Consider the following 16,878-nt stretch of genomic DNA (forward strand, 5'->3'; position numbering starts at 1 on the left):
GATTTGTTGTCAGAAATTTAAAAAAAGAGATAACTCTTTTTTTTTATATTAAAATAAAAATAAATTATTCCTATTATCATTTTTTGTTTTGTAAAAAAAAAAAAATTTTTATTATATTGTTTTTATCATTTGTTATTAAAAAATGACAATATTATTTTTTTTTATTAAATAGATGCATTATAGTTATTTATTTTATTACTATTATTTTTATATAAACAAAATTAATATAAAAAAACTTTAAAATTAATAATATAGTTAGTAAAATTTATATATTTATAAAAATTTGTAGTTAAAAATGTTAATTAAAAAAAAAATCAATCAGGTTCTTAGGAAGGGTCATAGAGACAACAAAATTTTATTTACTGAAAAGATATATAATTTAATTGTAACTAGTAGGAAGTATATTATTGCCTTTGTAGAATTTAATTATACTTTATATAAAATAAAAATTTAGGAAGTACCATTGAATGAGAAAAAAAATATATATATACAATATAATGGATTATATAATGATATTTATTTTATTTGTTTTATTAAGTCTGGTTACTTATATTAAGAAAGTAAAAAAATATTTAATATATTCTTATTAAAATATTTTTTAAAAATTATAGAAATCATGAGAAATGATAATATAACAAGGGGATTAAATATATATAAATTTTTAAGAATTGATTAAATGATAAAATATTTTTGATTGATAAGTATAATTTTATTTAAAAGAAAAAAAAAAGATTTTTATAATTTTTATCGTATAATATTTATAAAATAAATTATAAAAATTTGAAAAAATATATATAAACTTAAAATTTATAAATAAAGATTATCATTTAAATGTTATATTAAAAATTTTAAATATAAAATATAAATAAAGAATAAACTTAAATAATTATTAGAATTAAAATATATATATATAAATTTTGTGAAATCAATGAAGAAATAAAATTATATAGTGCTGTATATAATAATAGCTAGTCTAAATAAATACATTCTGTTTAATCTATATAGTGGACATAATATATAAAATTTAAAATATACTATCTTTAATATTATTTAGTAATGTTATAATATAACATGGGTGGCGATCGATGTTGTGGAATATTTATAAAAATATTAATAATTATATATATATTTTATATTCTGTTTGGGGAATATAGTAAATATAAATATGTCTGGGGTAGTTTTTAAAGAATATTATTTAAATTTTTATAAGTAGCCCTGGTAAACAATTGTTATTTTTATTACTTTTTTATATATTTAAAAAAAAAAAACTTTAGTTGAGTTAAAAATAATATAATTATTTTAATCAATTTTAAAAAAAAAATTTTTAAATAAAATTTTACTTGAAATGGACTTTTTAATAATGATCAATGATAGAGTAAAGTGTGATTAATGATAGAAAAAGATAACAAAAAGGAAGTACTAGTAAACTTATACATATATACATATATAAATTCATCAATTTTATTTATTTAATGATAATATAATATAAATAAAATAGAGAGAGATATTATAAAATCATAAGATAAATAACTATTAGATTATTATAAATCGTGCTAATTATATTAAGATATCTTAAAGTATAATTCAGGAATTCATTTTAATATATTAATTATATATTATTTAAATTGTTAGTTTTATTAATTAAAATATATCTTAAATTGCATGCTTAAAGGTTATCTGTCACGCTGCATTAATTTATTTATTTATTTATTTTTTTATAATTATATTAGTTAGAATTTTTATGTACCTTTAATTATATGTAATAGAATTATACATAAACGACATATTTAGATGGTTTTCCCCTATTTTTTTTTTATTTTATTTTTTTTGTATAATATATTTAAACATTATTTTGAAAACAAGTATATAACATGAATGAAAAAACAGAATAATTAAATAAACAGGTAAAGGTTAGAGTATGTTGTTGTTTGGAATGATAAGTAGATAAATTATAAAATTAAAAAAAAAAAAAGCTTCGTTAAATATATCAAATGATTATAATGTCCTTTTAAACAACAAAATAAAAACTAAAAATATATATTGAAGTATAAGTTAAAATAAGAAATAACTTTAAGGTAAAAAAAAATTAATCATTATATATGTATAAAGAATCAGTTAAGGGGTATTAGTTAAGAAAAGTATTACTCAAACAAAAGAATATATTATATTAAAGTTCTACTTTATAAACAAAAAAAAAAGTTTGTAATGCAACATAGATTCTTGAAAGTATTACATGAAATAAAGAATAATGGAGTAATTTTTCAAGATAAAAAAAAAAGACTTGTTTTAAAGGAAGCATTACTAGTTCATAAAAAAAATATATATGTATACCTGTTGTAGTACAAAATATTATAACAAGAATATTTAATATAAAATCTTTAACTTATTCTTCCAAATGATAATGATCTTTAACCAAGAAAAAATATTTAATAATAAAGTTATTTTTAGTGAATATACCTCAAATATATACACATGTTTATATCAACTGATAAATATGATTTTTTTTTTTTTTTTGAAAACAATATAAAAAAAAAACAAACTCTTATATATAAAAAAAAATTTTTAATCTTCAAATTTGTTTTTACTTCCTTCATTATCTTTTTCAGTCATAGGACCTTAATTTTAATAATATTTTTAAAAAGTTAAATGGCAATAATAAGAAAATATGTACTATAATTCTTATTACATTTACTAACTTTATAACTTCATTCAAAGTACATTCTTATGTCAAAATAGACTTTGGACTATTTATTACATGTTATGTGGTGTTTATAATATTATTTATCAAAATGAGTAATAAAAATATATTTTATTAAAGAAATAATTCATAAACTATACATTTTATGTAGCTTGTATTTTATATTTAATGATAAATTGAACGTAACTACAGATATTTTATCATTTGATTTTTAAATATTAAATATAAGTATACAAAATACATGTATATAAATTACAATGTTTATATTTTCAAATAATTTTTTAACAAAAAAAAAATATATATTAGATAGGGTATCAGTAATATTTTATTATATAATTGTTATTAAACAATGAAAATAAAGGGAAATAGAAAGTTTAAAATAAGGTTTTAATAAATAAATGTAAGATTTATATATGAAATATATTTAATTAAAATATGAAAAAATTTTTAATAAAATGTCAAATGATGTTTCAAATTAATTCATGCTACAAATTTTTTTAATTTTGTCTTTATAATATAAAATTGTTTTTAGATATAAGCACACAAAAAAGTAACAAAAATGGCATGAATGATACAAAAATAAGTGTAAATACAAATGATAATATAGATCATAATAATAAAAAAATAATAAAGACAAATGAAATAATACTTAATAGTGTTGAAGGAACATCATCTACAACAACCATTGTAAGTGGAGATTCAAATGTCTCATCATATGGGTATAATATTTTAACTGAAAATAAGAGAGAACTAGAAAAATTGTCTGGAGAGAGTAAAAATAATAATGAGGAGACAACATTATCTCCCAAACAACAAAGGGTATGTTTTTGATAATGAAGATTTTTAAAAGTAATAAATAAAATTTTTTTAACAACTATATTTTTAGCAACTTCGTCGTCTCTCCAAAGCTTTTGGATTAAAAACATCTCGTATTTCTATTGTCTCTCCTGATGGTATCCGTAGAATGGTCCACCCAAAATATATTAATTATGAAAATATGAAAAGAATAATTTAATTCGATGATATCATTATTTGAGGTAATTATTAAAAAAAAATAATAAATTTATTCTTTTGTCATTTATTATAGTTACATTAATGTTAAAGTTTGTTTTCTAATTTCATGAAGCTTTATTATAATTTTATTAATATATTATTCTATAAAATTATGTTTTTTTTTTGTTGCTTTTACAATGAATAAAAGATTAAACTTATAAAAATTTTATGTTTGTTTAATTAATAAAAAAAATCTAAATTTATTTGATATCTAAGACAAAAAAAGTATATCTTATTATAGAAAAAAAAATTACTGTAAAAAGTAATACAAATAGTAATTTATTTTAATAAAATATAAAAAAGTTGTTTAGTAATATATTTTCTATTTAATCAAGCAAAAAATAAAGATATTATTCTTTAATTTTGTATGTCATTTTTTCAATCATAAAATAATAATATTAGTATTTTGATTATAAAAATAAAACTGTTAAAAAATATATTCTATCAGAGAAATAAGAAAAAAAAAATTGTTTGTATTATCATTAAATTTCAACAAACTGAGCATAAGCTACAGTATCTGTAGCTAAGGTAACATATTGAAGGTTAACTCTTCTGTAACCAGGTATAATTTGATTCCAAAATTTTAATTGAGTGCTCCTAGTCTCAATACAATGCTCATTAGCAAAAATATTAATTAAAAAATTCTTTGGTTTAAAACAATTGATAACTTTCATTGTTTGTGAAAATAAATCATCAGATGTTTGGTTTGTTTCATAGGAAACATATGAAAAATCTGATTCAGGAGTTATATGAATTGTAACATATTCATCAGTTCCAGGAACTAAGCCGTTCATTGAATATCCACATGGTTCAAATAACTCATCTTGAATTGTTGTTCCGAATGGAACAATTTTATCGATACCTGATTTTATTGTGGCATCCTTACCATCAACAGACTCCTCCTTTGTAAAAGTCTTCATGACTTCAGCTGGTAAATCTGTCATAAGAATTTCCAATGAATGATCTGGAATTTCAAGTTGTGTATGTGGTTTTGAATAATGATACAAATACCAGCGATCATGTTTAAGAGATCCCAAACAAAAAGCTTGCCCTCCATTAAAATATGATTCCAAAAATTCAATTTCACTATCAAAAGATTGATGAATTGATGTTTGCATTTCAGGTTTCAAAAAATTTTTTCTAGAATAATAAACATTAACAACATTTGTCATTCTACCATATGTTTTGGCAAGTTCCAATATTCTTGGAATTGCATGAAGAAGTTTAGTTGTTCCACATGTTTTTAAAATAAGTCTATTACGTGAAATGAACATTGAGGATTCAGAGAGAACATATGAATCAAGTAATTCATTTTTTTTATAATGTAATATATGACATTCAGCTATTTCTAGCATTTCTACTAACTCTGAATATGGAATATTTCTTAAAGATGTTGATTTTTGTTCATCTTTATCAAACCATATTTCCAGAAGTTTTTCTGCACCCTCAAAAAAATGTTCATGTGATTGGATGATTGATTGGTCCTCTTTTGATGGATGATTAAATGATATTGGTGAGGATGAGTCAGAATTAGTTGAGTATGAGATTTCATCAGATGATGTATAAAAATCTGTGTCACAATTTTTTTCAGGCATTTTTAATAAAAATATGATTAATTATTTTTTCAATTAATGTTAGAAAAAAATATATGAAAATAGAAAATTATATTTTTCTTATGATGAGTTTTGTAAATAATTTGATGTAACAATTTGTTATTTACGGATCCGCTAAGGAGGTCTGCGATGGTGTACAAGAATGAGGGGTTTTCCACCCATACAAGATATCTAAAAAAAAAAATATTAAATAATAATGTAATAAAACATGATAAAACTTACTTTGGCTACAATTAACAAGTACTCGAGGAAGGTGACAACAGTTCCCAACCGCGAGAAAACTTGATTCTAAAAATGAATAAATATATATAAAATTTTGGTACATATATATGGAAAGTTTTAGATTAATAGATAACATTGATGAATAAAAAAAAGATAAGAAATATGAACTGTCCATTATGTAAATAATATTTATTAAAATATGAAGGATGATAATATTATATTAATACAGGAATTGGTAATAGAAGTATCTTATCGTAACACAGATAAAATTTGAAGATAGCATAAAAAAAGAAATGTTTTGTATATATAAGATTATAAATGGCCTAATCAGGAAAGAACTTAACGTTTTATTTTACTAATATGATTATGGTAATGAAAATATATATATATATTATAATATATATCAATGACAATTAAAAGTGCATTTTTATCAAAAAAAAGGAGTAAGAATAAGAATACATGTTTATTTGATGAAGTAATGTTGTGATTTTTGTAGAATGATGTAATAAAAATTTGAAAAAAAAAATTTACAATTTATTTAATAAAGATTGATAGGAGTTATTATTGATAATTTGTATTAAATATAATTTTGATTACATAAAATCAAAATTAATAAAATAATTAATATGAAAAGTTAAAAAGTATAATTTTAATATATATGATAGGAGAAAAAAAAATATTTATCATACAGATATCATATTTTTAACATATATTTAATTATATAAAATGTAAAGTTTTATTAAAAAAAAAAACTAAGACATTAATATTTTTAAATAAAAGAATAAACAGATTAATTTTAAAACTCTTTAAATAAGAGAAAAAAAAACATATATAAATTATTTACTTAATATTACATATATTGATAATGATGAAAATATATTATTATTATGGCAGGAAATAGAAACCCTACATCTTTTGAAAACTTTTATAATAAACAAAATGATTAGGAAACAAAAAAAAGAATATATATTTTAAAATTACTATCTAATTAAAAAACATTTTTTTTATACAGTATAACAAAATTACTATTTTTTTTAATAATATTATTATAATAGATATGTTTGGTATCAAATCTTTATTACGTTACAATAAAAATAGTAATAGATTAAAAGAAAAAAAAAAAGTATATGAATTTTAGATACTGATAAAAATATTGTATTTATATTAGATGAAAAAACTTCTTTTTCTTTATAAATAAATGATAATGAAACGATCATTAATTTTGTGAAGTGTAATCTATTAAGAAATTTTATATAGCATTAGATATTTGTGTATATTTATTGAAGAAATTTTTTTAGAACACATTTCTATGACGATGTCAAGTAGTAGAAAAATAAATAAGTTAAGTTTTGAAACTCTGATACTTGATAGAGTCATTATTGGAAACTTTTTTTTAATAAAGTTAAAAAAGTTATAGGAAAAGTATGAAGGAAATTATTTTATCATTTTTATTAAGCTAAACTAATTTTTATATTTATTTTATTATATTTATTTTATAAAATAAATAACAAAATTTTTATTGTTACTTAAATAACATGAAAAGAAAAGTGATAAACAATAAAGAAAAAAAAAACACCAAAATATAAAAACATTATAATTTGAAGTATTTTAAAATTTATCTTTTAAGGAATATATACATTTATGTGAAAATAAAACGTCTGAAAAGCAAAAGAAGTTTAAATCATATAACATTGTCCTGAAAAATAAGTATATATATACATATATACATTTGGTAGAATTTATAAATTTTTATATTTCTCTCCACTTGATACCATAAATGAAAATTTAAAAAAAAAAAGAAAAGATGGCTTTATCTTTAAAATAAAATAATTCATAATGTATTGGAGAAAAAGAATATACTTTTTTTTTTTTAAATTTCTACAGGGTGATAAAAAGATGTTAAAATATTTAAATGATAAAATATTAGTATAGATTTTAAAATAATACATATTTTAAAAGCGGCATTAAGAAAATATATAAATATATGTTAAAAATAAAAATAAAATAACTGGATAAGAGATATAATAAATGTATAATAACAAAATATATTTTAGGTATTTTTTAACTTATAGAAATGAATATATTTCTTGTTTGATATGGATAAAAATGTCTACATTCTATATGATAATAGCTATTATCAGAAAAAAATTAAGGTTAAAAAAATTAATGATATATACATTAAATAAAAAGTTTTCATTTTTTAAAATAAGTAATTTAAATGCCCTTTTGTTAAAAAGAAGTAATATTATATATATATATAATTTCTTACCAAAAAAAATCTTCTTTAATTAGGGCAAAATACAATTTTTAGTCTTGTCTTTTATTTTGTTTTTTTTGTTAATTGAAATAAATAAATATAAAAGTTTCCTTTATAAAAGTAATTTCTTTTTTTTTAAATATATAAATATATATCTGTTTTTTTTGTGTTTCTTTTTATATAGACATATATATATATATATTGGTTATTGTTCATTTAAATTACTTACTTGTTTTTATTATCATTATAATTTTTTAAAAACAATATGTACCCCATACAAACAGGAAAATTTTTTTGTGGAAATTTAGATTAACAGTGATAAAAATTAATTATTTTTTTATTCTTAGTTATGTATACATATCTACTTATTCTTAATTATTTTTTAAAATTAAAAAAAAAATTTATTGTATAATATTTTTGCCTTCAGATAATGAGACCATGATAACAGAAAAAAAATTTCCTGTATTCCAAATAAAAAAAAACAAAGATAAAGATATACTTTAAACATGTTTAGATAAAGAAAAAAAAAATATTTTATTCGTTAATTTGATTTACTTACTAAATAATTATATATCTGGTAATAATAAAATCAATTTTTTTTTATTGAAGCTCAATAAAGTGATAATTACCAAATATGTTAAAAAATAACATCAGGTTACATAATAAAATTATCAAGTTTCAAAACATAAATTAGTATTCCAACATATTATTATTATCAAAATGTCAAGAAGTTACACAATGATTGATATTTTCAAAGAACAAAATGTACAATTTTTCTAATTATCTATTTTTAATTTTAAGAAAAAACATTTGATTTTAAATAATGTTTAAATTGATGATCGGAAGCTAATAATTAAAAAAATATTTAATAAAAGGAATTTTTTTAATTTGATAATATTGTTAAATCTTGTATTAATTAACCTATATGACTTATAATATCAAATGAATTATTTCTTTGACATAAGTTATTTATTTTTTCATATTCTCTATCTAATGAAAATATTGTTTTTCAAATTAAAAAATTTAAAAAATGTTTAAAATAAAAATTTTTTTTTCTAATTGTTGTCAATAATAATTTATTTCATTAATTGTCTTTTATGTTTATTAATAAAATTTATTTACAAATTAATTATATTATTGAAATTATTTTAAATATTTAAAAAGTTGTTAGAGATACTTTATTCAACAATCTTGATAAGATATAAATTCCAAACTTTTATGAAAAAAGTAAATGTCTCTTGTCAAGAAAATTTTTTCATTTAAACAAAAAAAATCGTTAAATTTTTTTTTGCCTACATTTTATTATATTATAGATTTGTGTTATGTTAAGTAATAGGTTTTTTCATCTTTATACTTCTGACTTCTTTTGCACCTATTTTTTGTTTTTAAGATTTATGCATATTTCATAAGTTCATTAAAATAAGAAAAGGGATGGTAAACGTATAGAAGTGATGACAAGTTTATTAATTATTCATCGTAATTTATTCTACTCTAAAAGTTCATTTTCTTTTTTCACGTAATTACTACTTTTTGTAGCGATGAATGACAGGAAATTATTAATTTTTTTCTAGTATAAAATTAATCCTTTATGATTATTAGATAAATGTTATTTTAAAATGTCAATTTGCAAGTGCATTAGTTGAGGTATATATTTAAAAAAATTTAGAATATGTTAAGAATAGTTATTTTATATAATATTATAAAAATTTTTAAAATAAGATTATTATAGAATGCATGGTAGTAAATAATATAAAATATGGAAATGAGTAGTTAAGTTTATATATGCAAAATATAATATTGTTAAAATCACATTTAGAATTATCATTTTTGTTACGGCCATTTTTTTTTTAAGTTTATTACTGGTGTTTGTCATTTTATTTTATTAGGATTTTGTAGAGAAATGTTAAATTCAGTTAGTCGTGGAATAATAAGTAAACTTCAACACAGTCCAAATGGGTCTAATGTAATAACTTCTATTTTTAGAAATTTATCTTTTACCTTTGTAAGAATGGGCGTAGATATTGATACCCAAAAACCTGGAGATGGTATGTTTTTTTCTCTATAGTTATTTATTTTTTAAAGGAGTTAGTTTTCCAAAGAAAGGACAGAAAGTTTTGTGCCATTATACATTAAACTTGGAGAGTGGAAAGGAAATCGACAGTTCCAGATCTAGGGGGCAACCATTTGAATTCACTATCGGAAAGGGTGAAGTCATCAAAGGTTGGGACGAAGGTCTTACAAAGATGTCTGTTGGTGAACGTGCAATTTTGAAAATCTCACCAGATATGGGATATGGAGCTCGTGGTATCCCAGGAGCTATTCCAGGAAATGCTACTCTTATTTTTGACGTTGAACTTCTTAAAATCAAGTCTTAATTTTATGTGAAATGACAATATTACTTATCTTTTGAAATAAAAGTTTAATGAATTAAAAGTAATACTTGTAATATCTTATATCCTATATTTATATAGGTAAGAAATAAAATGTTAACAATTTCTTTTGATTTTTTTATCTTTAATGAACTTTTCTGGAATAGAAAAATTTTATGACAAAAAAAAGTTTATTCAATTTTTTAAAAAATTATGTTATCATAAAGATATTACAACAAGTAGAATGTAGTATCATTTGCTGTACAATTGTTAATTGAAGTAAAATTTGCCCCAAAGGTTGAAAAAAACAACTACGATATTAATTTTTTTTAAAAATAATTTTAAAGTTGAGTTTATAATTTTCTGAATCTTCTTAATTCTCGAAAGTACATGATTTAAAAAAAATTACTAATCAAAAAATAAAAAAAAAAAATACATTTTCAAGTATTATATTATTTTTATATTTTTTTGGCACTTGAAAAGTTTTACAAAAATGATAACTTTTTTTTCATTTCTTTTATAACTAATATATGCTATAAAAAAATTAAATAAAAAGTTATTTTCAAGTACTTTTTATTGACGTGTTATTTTATGTATATGAATATTTGTGATACAAGAGATAAAGTTTTGTAAAGAAAATGTTCAAGAAAGTTGTCTCCAAAAATAATTGTTTGAAAACTTTTAAATTTAAAGGTAATTGATTTAAAATCCTTTGATTTTTGGTAACAAAAAATATAATTTTTTATTTTTCATTTAAATATTTATGAAATTAACCCTTTGAAAAATTATTTTTGTGAAACTTTTGTTATTCTTTTATTTATATAAAAGTTTTTTCTTTTTCTTGAAAAGTAAATAGTTTTTTTTGCAAATTTAAAAAGCCTAATTTAAGCACTTTTGAAGCTAAATTATTATTAATGCTGTCAAAAGTAATTCAATAATAAGATTACTAAAAAACATTAGTAATATATATCCTAAGGATATATATTTAAAATCCACTATTTATATTTTGAAGTTTTTATTGATTATATAATATTAATTAATGTTACAAAATTATTCTTCTTTCATTAAATGGGTGGTGGTAAAAAGTATTGGTAACAACAGATATGTGAATTTTAAATAAAAAAAAAGATATTATTAAACCAATAATTTAAAAAAAACATTGATATCGAATTTCCTTAAAAATATTATTATTAATGTTTGTTTTTTCTTATAAAATTTTTATAAAATATTTGTTTAAATTTTTTATAATGATATGGAAAAAAGTAAACATATGATACAGAGGAGTTTCTTTTAATGATTTTATGAAAAAATTTTTGTTTCATGTCATGATGAAGAATCTTCAACATTTTTTTTCTAATGATCATGGTTTCTGTGGGACTGAAAATGGTAAAATATATTGCTACTTGATTTTTTTCATTAGAATAACATCTATTTCTAATCTATACAAATATACATTTTTAATAAATTGATAAATTTTGAATTTCAGAAGTGATAACAATAAAATAAATAAGCCTAAATTTTTAATTGAAAACTATCATTTGAATTATTATTATAATTATTATCCTCATTTTCATCTTCATCTTCATCATCCTCACTATTAATTAATTTTTCCTGTTCAGATAGTTCTCGTTTAATACCTCTATCTTTGTTGATTTGTTTAAATTTAATTATCAATTCTTTTAATGTAGTTCCACCAATAATATACCCATATAGAATGTTAATAAGATACGTTACCCCGAGAAGATATCCTTCATCATATCCTGTATAAGTTATATCTTCTTCCCTAAAACCATTAAATGTTGAGTGAGCAAAATCTATCATACTAAGTGAAACTGACAAATTGTCAATATCATTTATATCTTCTTTATTTTCTTCTAAATCCATGCCCTCAAATGCTATAAGAATAGAGGAAGAATAAAATCGAAATCCTTCAGCATTTAATAAAACTTTTTTTAAACCGGTTAATTTTTCAAATAAAACTTTTCTCCTTGCCTGTCCAGCTCTTTCAAAGAAATGAAGAATAGTTTCAAGAAAATGATACTCTGTCATCTCACGCCCCTCATACTTGTTAACTTGATAATATTTTTTTTCTTTTTGATCCCATATTTGCATTCCAACAATTCGAACTCCAAGGGTACCTGATGTAGATGATTCACTTTTTTGTGTTTGACTAGCTTTTTTTTCAGCTGTTGCATGATCTCCATACTGTCGTGTTCCCATCTTAAGATCCACTACACATGGTTTCTTGTAAATTGATACTATATCCTCAAGAAAAATAAATTGTTTATCATTTCTAGAGTCAACTAATTTTTGTATTGCCTATAAAAAAAAATATTAAAATGTTTTTTCCGTTTACATTAAAAAAAAACATACTTTTGATTGACATTGATTAGCCCATGAATTACTATTTTTTCCAACAGCAAAAATAGTTTTATTACTATCATCAATAATAAATCTCATTTGATCATTAGTCTCAAAATGGCTAGTATGACAATCAAGAATTATATCAGATTTCATAGCAACATATTTTTTACCAATTATTTCAGTATCATTTTCATCATTATTAGAAGGAGTAAAATTTATTGAAAGTTTACCAATACCACAAAATTTAGCTGTATATGGAAAAAGAGTTTTGTCAACAGATGAATAAAATAAATATTCACGTTGATTTAAAGGTTTACAGACATGGCCATTACAACAAAACATACCAAAATGGCCACCAACTTGATGACTGAAACCTGTAACTTCCATAATTATTATTTTTTTTTCTTATAATGGTATGTTTTTTTTTACCTAAAAAAAAAGTTTGATTTTTAAAAGTCATTTAGATGAAGTAAAATTTCTGTTAAACAAATAAAGTTATACTTTAAAAATTGTATCACTAAAGTAATGTAATAAAAAAAAAATTTAACCAATATACATTAATCAGGAATGATTTATTGATAAATAAAAAATGTAATTATTTAATAGTTAAAAGTACACAAAAAGTATGAAATACTTTAATTAAAATATATAAAGAAAGTAACAAAAATAAGATTAATTATCAAAAACTAAAAATAAAAATTTAATTGAAAGATATATGTATATATATATATTTAACATACAGAAGCAACAGAGAAAATAATTGAAAAAGATAGAGAGATATCAAAAGTTTATATGGAAAAATAATTTATATTTGTGTGTTAAAAAAAAATTACATTTTGTTAACTTTTTTCCAAATAAAAATTGAAATATTTAAGATAATAAAAATTTAAAAGATCTTTTATATTAAGACAAATTAAAAAATATTTTGAATGTCTATAAAAATAAATTTTGAAATGTTTTAAAAAACATTTATATGATATAATATATATAGTTATATATAAACAAAATAAAATATAAACTATTTTATTATTATATTTTTCATTTTCTTTAAAGGAAATATATAATTTATAAAACTAAAAACTTTTTATATTAAAAAAAAACTCATATAGTGTTTAGTAATATGTTTTTTATTAAAAATATGTTCTATGTTATCCATATAAAAAAAATTTATATATTAGATATGATTAAAATAAATTCTTGAAAATATTTAAAAGCTATGTATGTATATTTTTTATACCAAGAAATAAAATTTGATATTAAAAATTCTTTTAGCAAGTATTAAAAAAAATGTTTTTTTTTATTGTTGCTATAATCGTATTTGGTAAATATCATGTTTCTTATTATAAATATTTTAAAGAAGATTATGATAAATGATGATTGTAATATTTAATTTTTTTTAATTAAAAAGATAATTATGAAAACAAAAGTTATGTATGCGTGTGATTTAATTTATCAAAGATAAAATACTCATCTTAAAAATTATGGAAAATTTTTATAAGCTGTTATTACATAGCTGATAATAAAGCACATTTTAATTTAGTTATCAATAGACAGAGAGGTACAAGGGGATAAAAGTTAAACATATACTATTGATAAGAAAGAGTAAAATTAAATAAATGTTTTATATATAATAGTGATATTATGATGACGAGATATATGTATATGAAAGAGAGAGTTTTAAAGACAATTGATAAATTTCTATCTCCTGTTCTTTTAAAATCTATGATATTACAATATATTTTAAGAGATAAGTTAGGAAAGATGGAAAATTAGATGTTGGTCATTAGCTTATTTATTTCTGGAAAAATAGATAAAAATAAAAGCATATATTAATATACATATATATATATTAATATTATAATTAACTATAAACTTTTTATTATTGTATTTTCCTATAAATATAGCATATTTTTTGTCTTCTTGTTTTTTAGAATAATATATGTTAACTTATTCCTCCTTAAAATATTTTTCCAAAATAAATATATATTTTTTTATTGTTTTTATTTTTAAGAAAGAATAAAGTTTATAATATTATTTTTTAAAGAGGAAATTAAAATAAAAAAACAAAAAAAAAGGGAGTTTCATCTTTTATTTATGTTTTTGTGCCTTTTATTTATTTATATATGTAAATATATATTGTAACGCAAACTATAAAATTTAAAACATATTTCATAAATATATTGATATATATTTATTCATATATATATACATATATAGAAATAAGAGAGAGATAAAACAAAATTTTAAAAAGAAAAAAGAGAAACGTTAAAAATTGGATTTTCTTTTAATCCTTATTTTTATTTAAAAATATATATTTTATTTTTAGAATTTAGCTATAATGTGTAGGTTGGGAATTATTTATTCATATAATAAATGAAAAATAGAACTTTTTTTTTAGATTATTTATTTTTTTTATATAAAATATTTAAGATTAGAGCGTAGGTTTGTTGTTCTAATAGTACAGATTTTTTTTTAATAATAAATTTATTTTAATTATATTTGTAACATTCATATTATTCTAAATAAAATATTTTATAAAAAATTTGTATTGAAGTTATTTTTTCTTTCATGTTAACGTTTTAGTATTTATTTATATATATATATCGATGATTCATAGTTTTTTTTCATTGGTAATGCTTAGACCACTTATTATACAAAGTATATATACAAAGATTATTGATGTATTAGAAACATACATTGTTATCTTTCATCTCTTTCTTTTTATTTTTCATTGTTAAAATTTTTTTTAATATTTAAAAAAAATATTTTTTTAATATTTTAAAAATTTTTCTTTTTAATATTTTTAAAAAAATATTTTTTTTGTTAATTTAATATAAAATAAATAATTTTTTTTTAAAGATACTATGATATAAAATTCTAAACGTTATTTATATAAAGAATCATCAATTTAATTGCTAAATAAATGTATATTTTTTTATATAAAAAAAGATATTTTTAAATAATATGGCTGCATTAAGAAGTTCACAATTAGAAATTTTAATAGATAATGAATGGCATAAAGTTGGTGGAATAGCTGATGAAACAGCCTTAACATTAACTTCTTTCAATGATAATTTAGATGAAGATACAATTACAAATGAAAGAAGAATGGTAAGAATCTGTAAACAAGATGGCAATGGACTTGGGATTAGTATTAAAGGAGGTGCTGATATTAAAATGCCTGTATTTATAAGTAAAATTTTCAAGGGTATGGCTGCTGATATGACTGGGCAACTTTTTGTTGGTGATAAAATAATTTCTGTTAATGGGATACCACTTGAAAATGCCACACATGATGAAGCTGTTAGAACATTAAAAAAAGTTGGTAGAATTGCTGATCTAGAAGTGGCTTTTGTTAAAGATATATATATGAAAAGAGATAGTATTTTGGATAAAATTCAGTGGGATGATGAGTCCAAAGATAGAGTTAAAACTATAAATTTAAAATTAACCTGTATCACTAGAACAAGACTTGATAGAGAAGATCTTGAAAACAGGTGCTTTGAAATTAGATCTCCATCTGGTAGATTTATATTAACCTTTCGATGTCAAAATGAAGGTGAAGCAGATGCATGGTTTGAAACATTACATAGTTGCGGCGAATCATTATTAACCCAGGCTTTGGCACAGGTAAATCTGATGCTAGGACAGAATCCACAAGTCAGAAAAATGGGTTGGTTATTAGAACAAACTGTTGATCAAGGAATTTTGGTATGGAAACCATACTTTGCTGCATTAACAATGAACGATTTATTATTTTATGAATCTGTTCCTTTAATAAAATCTGAATGGGCAATGCCCATAATTACAAGACCTTTAATAGCTACAAGAATTGTCCAGACAACTTCAAGAACATGTCCAGTTATTCAAGGTTTGTCTGATGTGATTTCATTTACCATAAGAACAGGAACACAAGATGGAGTCAGAAGTCATACATTTAGGGTTGAAACACATCGTGAATTAGCAAGTTGGGTAAAAAATATTGTCCAAAATACTAATGAAATATGCTATGAAGCAGAACAAATTTCAACACCATGTGTATGGCAGGACCGACAATGTGAATTGATAATAAACATTGAAAAAGGAATTTGCCTTCTTGGTCCTCAATCAGAACTTTTATGGCAATATCCTTTTGAAGCAATTCGTGCAACAGGTGATGACGGAAATCAATTTCTTTGGATTGATTTTGGTCCTGGTTCACCTGAAATAGAAATTGATTTACTTGGATCTCCAAAACCTTTTGTCTTTATTTTGCATTCTTTCCTTGCTGCTAAAGTTTATAATCTTGGTTTGTATGCTTAA

At 20.2% G+C, this 16,878-nt stretch overlaps 5 protein-coding genes across 5 annotated transcripts; 3 read left to right on the top strand and 2 right to left on the bottom strand.

The window, feature by feature from the left end:
• Positions 1 to 3,262: 3,262 nt before the first annotated feature.
• Positions 3,263 to 3,713, top strand: SRAE_2000135000 (Hypothetical protein; the record flags this gene model as incomplete). Its single annotated transcript, XM_024652292.1, has 2 exons — positions 3,263 to 3,517; positions 3,585 to 3,713. The coding sequence occupies 2 exons, from the start codon at positions 3,263 to 3,265 to the stop codon at positions 3,711 to 3,713; spliced, it is 384 nt and encodes a 127-aa protein (XP_024505883.1).
• A 520-nt stretch (positions 3,714 to 4,233) lies between these two features.
• On the bottom strand, positions 4,234 to 5,346 carry SRAE_2000135100 (S-adenosylmethionine decarboxylase proenzyme; the record flags this gene model as incomplete). The annotated part of the gene is made up of 1 exon (XM_024652293.1): positions 4,234 to 5,346. One exon carries the CDS (start codon positions 5,344 to 5,346, stop codon positions 4,234 to 4,236), a length of 1,113 nt encoding a protein of 370 aa, XP_024505884.1.
• Positions 5,347 to 9,743: 4,397 nt separating this feature from the next.
• SRAE_2000135200 (39 kDa FK506-binding nuclear protein) lies at positions 9,744 to 10,218 on the top strand (the record flags this gene model as incomplete). Its single annotated transcript, XM_024652294.1, has 2 exons — positions 9,744 to 9,888; positions 9,926 to 10,218. 2 exons carry the CDS (start codon positions 9,744 to 9,746, stop codon positions 10,216 to 10,218), a joined length of 438 nt encoding a protein of 145 aa, XP_024505885.1.
• A 1,506-nt stretch (positions 10,219 to 11,724) lies between these two features.
• Positions 11,725 to 12,963, bottom strand: SRAE_2000135300 (Inositol polyphosphate kinase family-containing protein; the record flags this gene model as incomplete). The annotated part of the gene is made up of 3 exons (XM_024652295.1): positions 11,725 to 11,995; positions 12,050 to 12,531; positions 12,586 to 12,963. The coding sequence occupies 3 exons, from the start codon at positions 12,961 to 12,963 to the stop codon at positions 11,725 to 11,727; spliced, it is 1,131 nt and encodes a 376-aa protein (XP_024505886.1).
• A 2,577-nt stretch (positions 12,964 to 15,540) lies between these two features.
• Positions 15,541 to 16,878, top strand: SRAE_2000135400 (Syntrophin-like 1; the record flags this gene model as incomplete). Its single annotated transcript, XM_024652297.1, has 1 exon — positions 15,541 to 16,878. One exon carries the CDS (start codon positions 15,541 to 15,543, stop codon positions 16,876 to 16,878), a length of 1,338 nt encoding a protein of 445 aa, XP_024505887.1.

Source organism: Strongyloides ratti, assembly GCF_001040885.1.
Source record: "Strongyloides ratti genome assembly S_ratti_ED321, chromosome : 2".
Taxonomy (NCBI): Eukaryota; Metazoa; Nematoda; class Chromadorea; order Rhabditida; family Strongyloididae; genus Strongyloides; species Strongyloides ratti.